The sequence below is a fragment of the Xenopus laevis genome, chromosome 5L, assembly GCF_017654675.1.
Source record: "Xenopus laevis strain J_2021 chromosome 5L, Xenopus_laevis_v10.1, whole genome shotgun sequence".
NCBI lineage: Eukaryota > Metazoa > Chordata > Amphibia > Anura > Pipidae > Xenopus > Xenopus laevis.
In genome coordinates, this window is record NC_054379.1 from 75780268 (window position 1) to 75792393 (window position 12126).

The 12126-nt window shown below is 39.9% G+C and overlaps 1 protein-coding gene across 3 annotated transcripts in view; it reads right to left on the reverse strand.

The window, feature by feature from the left end:
- The window catches only part of LOC108716797, a 107594-nt gene extending 101906 nt beyond the window's left edge, over positions 1–5688 (reverse strand). The window contains exon 1 of one of the 3 annotated variants that reach the window (XM_041562965.1): positions 5443–5688. In XM_041562965.1, coding sequence (XP_041418899.1) covers positions 5443–5558 — 116 coding nt within the window. In that variant the 5' untranslated portion in view covers positions 5559–5688. The remainder of the gene's footprint in view (positions 1–5442) is intronic. The other 2 variants (XM_018263254.2, XM_018263253.2) reach the window with 2 other exon arrangements.
- Between the last annotated feature and the right edge of the window lie 6438 nt (positions 5689–12126).

A 12126-nucleotide genomic window follows, 5' to 3' on the forward strand; every position in this document is an offset into this window, starting at 1 on the left:
AAGCCAGTTAGAGCCAGGCTGGTCTATTTAGGAGCACTTTTTGACACCAGACTGGGGGGTCCGTTTACTAAAGTGCGTTAAAAATATTCGCACAATATATAGACAGAATTTTCGCCAAATATGTTATCGCCAGTTTACTAACCTGCGGTAAATATAAATTTGCGAATTTTCTTGCGCAAGAATAATTGTTCGCCAGTTATCGCATTCGCTGAAAATAACGCTACGTACACATTAACGCATGGTTTACTAAACTGCGAAATGTGCTAAAGACAAAATTAACGCCAGAATATTCGCAAACTTTTACCGCCACCTATGTAGTGGCGTAAAAGTATTTTTTTAGCCAGAAAATTCTCAAGGGGCAGGAAATATCCCATAATACTGTTTTTTTTACCAATCATTCTTTGCTGACAGGAGAGAGATCTGTAGCTATTGCTGACAGGATGTTTTGGCTTCTGCTTCTATCTGGTGCAACAGCAGCAGTTTCAGCTCAGAGGCATATTATTGGCAGCGGGCATCATAGTCCAAGGATTCGTCAGCCTCTACACTTTTTTGGTTTCATTGTGATTGGCTACATTAAACTGTGCATTTCTATGAAGCAAAGAGATTGATTGGTATGATTTCTTGTTCATATGATTCTATTGGCAGAAGGGTTTATATGATGCAGACATGTTTGATTGGTGTTACTCTGGTAATGTTGTTGGATGGTATAATCATCAGTCAATAAAGTTTATGAGTTTTGAAGATGCATTTCTGGCCATAAATGTCACAGTAAAAATTGCCATAATAACTGCCCTAAAACAAGACTATTTTATAGCATAAATATTCGCAAAAACTTAATTTTTCGCCAGAAAATTCGCAACTTGCTAAAATTACCGCTAACGTAAGCTGGTTCCTTAACGTAGTTACCGCAAGTGATCGCAATGACTTCTGAGCGTATCGCTGTTTAGTAAACTTAGTCGCTGCGAATATTCTGGCGTAAAAATATTCTCAGCGATAACATGCAGAAACTTAAAGTCAGATTTAACGCACTTTAGTAAACGGACCCCTGGGTATGGTTTCCCGCGAGAGGATCTTCAAGACATATGATGGCTGCAGTTTCACAAGTATGGGGCATCTTCGCAAGACAATTCATGTGGGTCTGACCTCCATGATCGGAGTTGTTCAGTGGGCCAAATGGAACATGATAGGAATCCAAGATGTATTCTTGAAACAGTGGAATCGGCAGAGGTAGGACTGGGAACAAATCATATTTCTGACAACGGAAGCAAAATATCAAATTCAGAAGCAGAGGTGTCTAAATATTTACATGGATGCTTCAGGTTTCGGCTGGGGTGCACATCTTCAACTTTGGTCTGTCTTACCTACAGTCCAATATCCTAGAGCTGAGAGCCATTATGAGAGCTTTGGAGGCCTTCAAACCACTAATTTTGGCCGAGGACGTCTGTATAAGATCGGACAACGTGGTAGCAGTTGCTTATATCAGGTGTCAAGGGGGCACCAGGAGCAGAGCGATGATGAGAGAATTGAATCCCATCATGGAGTTTGCCCAGACATACCTGACAGCAATCCGGGGAGTCTCAATTGGAAGGTGGACCTGTTGAGTCGCAGATCTTTGGATCCAGGTGAATGGAGCCTGAACTATCAGGTTTTTCTGAGGATAATGGAAAAATGGGGATGGCCAAATCTGGACCATAATGTGTCAGTAAGGACGCAGTATCTGCTTAAAATTTGCTGCTTCATAGTATTAAATTAATTCCAGTGCTGCCAGTCCTATCTGTAGCCTGCTAGCTTATTCATATATTTTTTAGTCTGTATTTTAATTTATCCCAGATGAAGCTAAAAAATGCAACTGTTCTGGGGATAGATGCATACAATCAGGGCCAAAAGTAGGGATAGGCAGAGTAGGAACATGCCTTGGGGGGCAAAGCTTGGGAGCAACAGGACCCATATCACTGCTGCTTAGCCCAGTCCGGTCTACAGAGTCCTGCTCTTTATGCATGTATGTGAGGGGAGGGCGTGCGTGTGTACGTGACTGGTGACATGGCTGCTCAGTGAGCATGCTTATGTACACAAGGTAGAGGGGGTGACACAGTCAGATGGGTTGCCTGGGGCACCTGGCCCTACATACATCTCAAACACATACAACAGCTTTGGAAGCACTGACATCATTAAAGAATGATTAGCCAGGATACTGCAATTTTTTTATTGTTCTTTTAAGAGGTGGGGGAAGTGTACATCATACACTTCATCAAAGTGAAATAGGTTTAACCAAGGTAATTTTTCCATTTAGTTATATTGATATATATTTTGGAATCGTAGGGAATCCGCTGCATTGTGGGGGGGGGAAACCCCATGGAGATAGCACTCAAAACTGCACTTAGCCCACTGTGTTGTAATGAGTAAATGACCCTTACATTGCTGTAAGGATGCTTTTTTTAGAAACAAGGAGGAAACAAAAGGCCAGAATCCATAAGGTTTTACCTCAGTCACTGCTAGGTCACTTAGAGAACCACTGTCGGGGATCTAATTGGTAGAGGCATTGGAGAAGACAAATCTGTCTCCAAAATGGTCTGAGACAGACTAAGGATGGTGTGGCCCTTGAATAGATAGGAGTGCACCCGTCGGAGCCGCTTGGCGCATCGTAATTCGATTGTTCGGCCATACGGCCGAACGTTCGAATTACCCCCGATATAGCCATGCAGTTTAGTGGCATATCGGGGAAAGATCGGCTCGTTTGGCGATGTTGCCAAACGAGCGGATCTTGGAGTCTATGGCCACCTATACACCCCACTTCATTTCCTGATTCAGCATGGGAAAAAAATGCTATTGATATTGCGGGTCCTTTTACAGGATGTTCCTATAGACTGCAGATTTGCTATAACCTTGATAGACTATTACAGTAAATGGCATTTGTTTCTCATATAACATCAGCTACAGTAATAACATTTCTGTCTACAGTCTTCAGCAGAGAAGGTAATCCAAAGGAGTTAATATCAGACAACGACCCACAGTTTGTCTCATATGAGTTTGAATTCTTTCAGAGAAGAATATTGTGCAAAGGAAATCTTCAGTGTATTATCCAAAAGCAAATGGAGAAATCGAGCGATTCAAAAGGAATCTGAAAGAAGCACTACATACAGCAAATCTTACTGAGAAATCTTGGAAAGTATTTACAACAGAGTTCCTACATAACTACAGACCAACGTGCCATGCAACAACCCAATCATCTCCAGCTGAATTATTACATGAAAGACAGATGCGCACTAAGTTACATGTTGCAGACATCAAACTTCCACAAAATACTGTGCCTACAAAATCATCTACTGATGACATTGTGAAACGTCAACAAGCCAAATGCAAGGCTTATACTGACAGAAAAGGTGGTGCAAGAGAAGTACACTTTCAGCCTGGATCTTTAGTCAGAATTAAGAAACGAGGAATAGTGATGGGCGAATTTGGGGCGTTTCGCCAAAATTTTTTTCGAATTTCCTGCAAAATGGCGAAAAATTTGTGGCTGCGGTTTCGCAAATTTGTTCGCCGGCAGCGAAACGCGGGAATTTGCCATGAATTCGCACCTAGCGAATAAATTCGCCCATCACTAACCAGGAATACTGAAACAAGGACAATCTAAACCACTACACCACTTGAAGTGAGATGCCAGCGAGAACCATACACATATGAACTGTCTGATGGACACATATGGAATGCAGGTCATCTTGCTCCTGTTAGATATGACTTTGGAGAAGCACCATTTGATGAAGGACATTTTCCTACTCCTGATGTCAACTGCAATAGGCCTGAAGAAAGTGAACCTATAAGGCGTACTGAGAGAATCAGAAAACTACCTGCATGGACCAAGGACTTTGTGATCTGAAGAATGTATAATATTGTTTTAAAATGCATAATGTTTAATTGTTGCCGTTTATTATAGTTGTCCAAATGCTTTCCTACTATAGGGGGAATATGTGGTGTTTATTAAAAATGACCTGTAGATGTCACTGTGCTCAAGACTTATACTGTGCATACTTTCTATACAGCATGTGGTGTTATAGTTGCTTACTGCTAATAAAGCACTGTTATACTCATCCTCAGCTACCAAAACATAAAACTAACCTGATCAATTTAGCACTAGTACCCACTGAACACAAGGCAAAATTCCCTCAGATCAGTACAATCACCATATGGGTTCTTACACACAAGTATTTTGTTTTGTACTTCCTTATGGTGGCTCTTTCTTGTGTTCCACTGCAAGGCATCAAATAGAATTCCACGTGTGTTTGGTGGTTTCAAGCGCCACAGTGAGTACAAATACAGAGTATAGCATGGGCTGTGCTAGAATGTGTTCCCTTGGCAGTGGATAATACCTCAGCCATATGTATTGGCATAAAAGGAAGTCAGATTGGTCGCCCTCCAGCTTCAGGGTGCTGAGGGTGGGGAAATTCACAAAAGTGGAGTAAATGAAAACTGGAGCAAAAAATATTACTGGAGTTGAACAGCTAAAAAACATTTAAATATTTTCAAAAATGTGAATTTGTTGTTTACGGATTTTCTGCCATAAACAAACATTTTAATCCAATATAATGCCAAATTTCTCTTTAGGTTTAGCAGATCACTAGAAAATTCAGGGACAGGTAAAAAAAATCCAACTAGAAGGGTTTCGTTGATTGCAATTTAACTTAAATGCAATCGGTGCAGCCCTGTAAGGGCTCTTACTCATGAGCATTTTTACCTGCGCTCCCCTGCGTTCTGTTTTTCGGCGTTCAGCCGCAGGGGAGCGCAGGAATAGACGCGTTTCATTATTTCAAATGGGGCTGTACTCACACAGGCGCGTGTAGGCGCCGAACGCAGGAAAAATGCAGCATGTTGCGTCTCAACCTGCGTTCGGCGCCTACATGCGCCTGTGTGAGTACAGCCCCATTTGAAATAATGAAATGTGTCTATTCCTGCGCTCCCCTGCGGCTGAACACCGAAAAACGGAACGCAGGGGAGCGCAGGTAAAAACGCGCGTGAGTAAGAGTCCTAAAATACATTTATTAGAAGTATCCCTACATTTTCAAGTGATCTGGTAACCTTGTCTTTACACCAGTTTGCGTGAAGTTCTCCCTGATTACTATTTAGTTACACATACTGTATTTTCTTAGTGACTGTATAAAATTGTTTTAACATTTCTGTCTAAATAAAACGTTGTGGTATTATAACATCCTTTTAAGCAATTACATTAAATTATTCTAATATGTTCTAAAAAGTTAGATAAATCAGAATAACTAATTGTACTCATTTGCCATACATCTAATAGCAGGGTATGTGAGCAGAAATCATTTCACTATAGCAATATAGCATCTTACTCAAACGAAAATCAGCCAACATTCAGTGTAAGCTCATCTGCATGAAATATCAGCAATTAAACGTTCTATATAGAACATCTGAATGATATGTACGTACCGAATTCTCTTCTCCTCACATTTCCTCAGGTTGGCATCTCTGTTTAACACTTCTTTGATAAATTCCTCTTCTTCAGCTGTCAGAAAACTCAGATCTATTGCCCTGAGAGTCTCCATGACCCCAAACTGGCAGGCTGTTCTCTAGAGAAGCTTACTTTCAGCAGTGCTTTGTAGCAATCAACCAGTATTCATGATTCACTTGTCTAAATTACAGCAGCTGACCTTCCTTGCATGTGTTTTCTTACCAGTTAATTACTCTATCTGTGTAATATCAAAATTCCTAATCTGAAGTATTTTGTCTGCCATAAAAAAACAACAAATTTACATTGAAACATTTAGTTAAAAGCATCTGTGAGACAAATCATTCTTCAGGGCTGCAATGAAAAAAAAACTTTACTGGGTAATTTCCATATGCAGCATGCCACATTGGTGAAATCTAGGTGCCTTTAACACTTTCTGTGCAAATCCTGTAAACCTTGAGTTCCCATTAAAATTGTAGTGCGGCTAAGATCAAAAGAGAATCCTGCAAAACGATACTTTTATGCCTGCGGGGTAGAGTCTATGGTGTATGACATTAAAAGGCTTAAGCACAGATCATGCAGAAATATTTAGAAAATTCTTTAACCCTACAGAAAATAGTTCTTTGCAAGTGTAATGTGTTTAAAGCCTTTGGTAACAATTATATGCAATCAGAATCAGATACTCCTGTATAAACATAGCAGACATTATTTTGACTGCAGAATGTTTTTGCATCAATAGGGCCACTGGCTCTGGAGGATGTGTAAAAAAATGTTTTGTGCAAATACATTTCTGTTGCATGCTTTAACCTTTGAAAATTTGCAGAAAGATGGTAATAGATGCTATGGAAATATATATCCCTTTAATAAGGATGCTGCAATGAAAACACATGGTTTGGCATTCTATATTAAACATGTATATTAAAACATTTTATAATGAGAGTTCTTCGTAACCTCACCTTGCCAGAACAAATGCAATGCAATGGAGCAGTTACAAGACCTAGGCACAAGGTTCCTTTGATTAGTCTAGAACAGTGAATCCCCAACCAGTGGCTCATAAGCAACTTGTTGCTCACCAACCCCTTGGATGTTGCACTCAGTGGCTTCAAATCAGGTGTTTATTTTAGATTTCCTGGCTTGGAGGCAAGTTTTGCTTGCACAAAACCAGGTATACTGCCAAACAGAGCTTCCTGTAGGCTACCATATGCCAATAACAAAAATAACGCCACTTATGTTGTACCACCCAGGAACATGTTTCATGCTTGCATTGGTCCCCAACTCTTTTTACATCTGAATGTTAGTTATGGGTATAAACGTTTGGGGACCTCCGGTCTAAAAGAAAGGGAGTCAGGGTTTGGTTAAAAGAAGGCAGTTTACCATTGGCTGGTTTGGATTGAAGGAGAAGAGTTATGTGTTAGGTAGGCAAAGGTAATGTATCATTTTTATTATTAAGTTTGAAGTTTATATCTCTAAAGTCATAATATTTTTTCATCTGCCAAAGCCATGGTCTAGGAGCAGGAGTAGCAGTGGTCATGGCACATAGGCAGCACATTGCTTGGGTTACAATTAGGACCTTCACACATAGGTGAGAGGGTCCAGTGGAATCTTGGAGAGAGTTTTCCAGGTATGCCAAGGACAGTGTACAAAGGAGGAAGTGCATGCAGTGCTACATAGCATTAGGTGCTGGGGGTCTAATAAGGGATTGTGGCAGATTCTAGCATTGTGGATGGATGAGCAGAGCTTAGTTCCTGCACATACAGTAGTCCAGGTAGAGTCGGGACAAGCCAGAGGTCGTACAAATTCTGTGCATCAGGAGAAGAGTGGAAATATTATGACCAGAAGCATAAGGGCAATGACAAACTTCTGCATAGTAATAGTAAGCACTGAGAAAAATAGCATGGGGTGAATAAAAGTTTTAATATTTGCTTCAAATATTAAATGTGGAATGTCAAAAAGAAAAGCTGAAGAATGAAGTTTACTTAGGTGTTCTTTCTCTTATCCCTATTCCACCAAACTTTACAGTTGGTATTACACATAGAAATGTAATGTTTGTATAATTTGGTCTAGTTCCCCTGGTTCCAGTAAAAGCAAACTATAATATTGCAACATGCAATTATTATTGATGAGCGAACTTTTTTGCCGGGCATTGAATCGCAGCGAAATTCAACACAAAAAAGTGACCGCAAAAAAAAAACCACCTAATGCTTTTGGAGTGAGAAAAGAAAAATCATGCGCGTACCTAAGCCTAAAGTGTGCTCCATAAAGAATTGGTTTGCTGAGATGGAAGTGGAAGAACTTAAAGGAGAAGGAAAGCTACCAAGGCAGTTTATTGGCAATAGATTAGCCACAACAGTACAAGCTAACACCATTTTTATTCTTTAGAATGCTTTTCCATAGCTGAGTAAACAGCTCTAGACAGTGTCTCTGTTTGTTTAGGATAGCAGCTGCCATATTTGCTTGCTGTGACATCACTTCCTGCCTTGAGTCTCTCCCTGCTTGCTTATAGCCCATAGCTCTGAGCTCAGATTACAGCAGGGATGGGAGGAGGGAGGGCGAGAGGAGCAAACTGAGCATGCTCAAGCCCTAGCCCTGGAGGTTTAAGCTAAAAACAGGAAGTCTGATACAGAAGCCCATGTGTACACAATAGAAGGAAAAAAATGTGATGTTTCTTTTGACAAAGGTCTCAGAGCAGCATTATGTTGAGGGTTTACTGGTGTATTTATATAGACCTTTCTGATAAAGCTTACTTAATTGTAACCTTTCCTTCTCCTTTAACTGGCCTGCATAAAGCCTTGACCTCAACCAAAAAGAACACCTTTGCGTGAGTTTTTAAACCAACTGTGAGCCAGGCTTGACTATCTCTTCCTTTTCATTTCTATGTACAAAAGAAAAAAAGAACATTATTTTAAAAGCAAGAGAATATAAGAATAGGAAACCAGTCAAAATTCTACAAATCTCCAAGTGCCACAGTGTCATTAAGGTGGATTTTACTAGTTATATGGCTGCGCTGTGATTACTACTGTGTGCTCTAAAATTGCATTTCTATGTACATTGCACTCTTAGGAATTTTAATTCTTCTCGAAATTATCAGATTGCGGCATAAGTACTTTAAATGACTAAAAGCTATAATTAAAGATTTTTCCTGAAAAAGGAAATTAGATTTTGTTCTGTATTACCATACTCCCTAGTTCAGGCTGACAATGTATCATGCTTGGAAAGAAGTACCTTTTCATTTGAATATCGTGATTTATCTTCCCTTGTCAAGCTCTGTACATGTTAGAGAGCTACTGTAAATTTAATATGACAGGGATGTGTGCATTATTATGTTTGTAATAAAGGTGATCTGCCCGCAATATGCATTCTGTTTTGCTAACCTGATACAACACAGGAAGAACACTTCCTAATTGAGGTTTTGTAATTGTTATGCACTAAACATCACCATGCAGAAGTTATCATTCATACTACAGAGGTACAAAAAAAGTGATTTGCTCTGGGTTTACAATCTGCCATTCCTCAAACGTGGAGCCATAAGCAATTCATCAACAATTCATAATGCAAATGAGCTCTGGCATTTTCCAGTTCATCAGCATGCAATATATGTCATGTTTGTGTATCATAAACACAACATTATTCCTTATCGTACCCTGCTGTGCTGTAACTGTTCAGTAGTAAAAATTCTCTGGTTCATCTCCAAACCAAAAAGAGTTTAGGGTGCTACATTATTATTACTTCTTTATATAGTGTCAACATATTCTGCTGTGTTGTACAGAGATTATACAGGTCATTTACTATAGACCTGGGTGCAAGTGCTAGAGCACTAAGAGGAGCATGCCCCTTAGTTCTCATCTAATGAACATTTGCACCCAGGGAATGCTACTCTCTGCACCAAGTGCCAGATTGACATGCAAGTTTGGGGGTAGGTTGGGGACACTTAATTGCACCAACATATTCAGTGCTCGATCCAAAGGTAGTGCCGCAGATCTCTGTGCTCAGGAGAGGAGTACAGAGAAGACTCGGGGGCCCATTTACTTAGTTCGAGTGAAGGAACAGAGGGAAAAAAAGTTCGAATTTCGAATGGGCTACTTCGACTACGACCTTCGACTTCGAATCAAATGATTCAAACTAAAAATCGTTCGAATATTCGACCATTCGATAGTCGAAGTTCTGGGTTTTTTTTAAATTTCTTTGACCCCCTAGTTCGCCACCTAAAACCTACCGAGGCCAATGTTAGCCTATGGGGAAGGTCCCCATAGGCTTCCTAACAATTTCCTGATCGAACGATTATTCCTTCGATCGTTCGATCGTAGGAATAGCGCAAAATCCTAAATCGAAGGATTTTACTTCGAAGGTCAAATATCAAGGGTTAATTAACCCTCGATATTCGACCCTAGGTAAATGTGCCCCTCAGTGTACAAAAAATGGTTGATTGCTGCCTCATTTTGCAAGTTTTGCAAATTAACCCTTATATACAGTATAATTTACATCAGTCCCTGCCCTAGTAGAGTTTATAATCTTAGGTCCGCATTACATTCACTAGGGCCAGTCTCAAGTTAATTCACCTGTCTGTATGTTTTTGGAGTGTTGGAGGAAGTCTGCACAGACACAGGGAGAACTTACAAAAACCTTGCAGAAACTGACCAAATTCAGGACACCAGCACTGCAATGCAGAGGTGTTACCCAGGGGCGCTCCACCAATGAGGCAAGTTGAGAGACTCACATCAAGCGGCAGCACCCCCCCTGGTTGCCAGGGGTGGCAAAAATGTCGCTCCTGGTAACTAAGAGCCGAATTTCAGTTTTTTAACCCTAGTGCAGAGAGCTCAATTGCGCTCTCTGCTACCCCCTCTGGTGCAACGTGGACCGCTCCCGACCCCCTCTGCCGCTGAAAAGGTGCGTGCTGTGGGGAGGGGGGGGGGACATAAGGAAGGTCGCTTCTGGCTGCAAAATGCCCAGGGTCGCCCCTGGTGCTACCCACTTAGCCACAATGTCACCCGGTATGGGGTGGACAATAAAAAGGCCAACAGCACCTCAGGAGTGATCATCTAAACTTCTTAGAGAACGATGGCCACATTTTGTCAAACTTAGATGGTAGGAGTTTCTGCCAAAAGACCTATTTTTCCAGCAACATCTTTTATTTCCCCAAACTCACATCCATAGTCAGGTCCTCATATTGTATCTGGCATTAGATATATAGGATATGTTTCTACTATACTTACACATGTCTTAAGGCAATGACACAGTGGGAGATTTGTCACCTGTGTTAAAGTTTCACTACCGCAAGGGTGAAAATTCTCCAAAAAATACCTTTCCCTTCGCTAACATTCTAACACTGCAAGTAAATTACATTACTTGAGGCAATTACAATGTTAGGGAAGGGAAATGCATTTTTAGGGAGATTTTTCACACCTGCAGCAGTGAAACTTTAACATTGGTGACAAAGATCCCCATGTGCCATTGCCCTTAGAGGGTACAGCAGCCCTGTGTATTTATATAGGCAGAGTTCAGATCCAATCATTTATTGTATGCCTATTTTTATATTGTTAATAACAAGCAGAAAATGTAAATCTTACTTTGAAACACAACTGTGTAAAAATAATACTGGTTTGGTGGTTTGTGTGGCTGGATTTTTTTGATCAGGTAAAATACATTTATTTCATAATCTTGTTATCATGCATATTCATATTCACATTATGCATTTTGGATAATAGTCATGTATTCCATTTGGAAATCAAATGCTTCATATAATTTGTATTGCATTTTTCATACAGATTGCTTTTAATGAGGGTATATTAGCAACTGAGCTGAAATTATTGCTTTCATCACTTTTCTATTTAATATGTAGAAGGATACCCACGGAGAGGCAATACTAAGTGAGTTAGTCTTGATGATGCCAGGAGGAATGGGTCGTGTTAATGTTTTGAGTAAGAGAAAGGTTACAGGAATCAGTGGTTCACCCATATCCATTAACTGTTCAGTATTGATACAAAATGTCAGAGGTGTGGGTGCATAGCAGAAATGCCAGTAGATGACACATTGGAGAATTGTTGCTGACCTCTAGTTAATATTCATGGGATAAAAAATTCAATAGTGGTCTGTTTTCAATAAGAAAAGTAGAATAAATTGTCCTCTCTCATGGGAAGGTATAGTATAGTACTGTACCTTTGTGTACTGCAAGAATTTTACTATACAGGTATGGGATCTGTTATCCAGAATCCCATTATGCAGAAAGATCCGAACTATGAGAAGGTTTCCATAGACTCCATTTTATAATTATAATAATCCAATTATTTTTAAAATGATTTCCTTTTTTCTTTAGTAATAAAACCGTAGCTTGTACTTCAGTTATCCGGTCCTGATTTTTTATCTCTTACCAAAGATACACAAGGATTTGTAAAAACCATCAGTGCGTCCTATAGTATCCAGTAGGAATTCAGTGTTGTAACCGTTAAGTATATATCTGGATTAATACTTGCAACCTTTGGTACATGAGATAAAATCCTGTCTTGAATACAATTGCATCTATATCAGATTTGGACTTGCACTGCACTGCTGACATTCAATCCTTTTACACCAATATGCCACATATGGAAGGTATCATGTATATTAAGGAAGCTTTATACCAATATGGATATGAGACACAATTGGTAAACTTTTTGGTTGAACTTTTACTT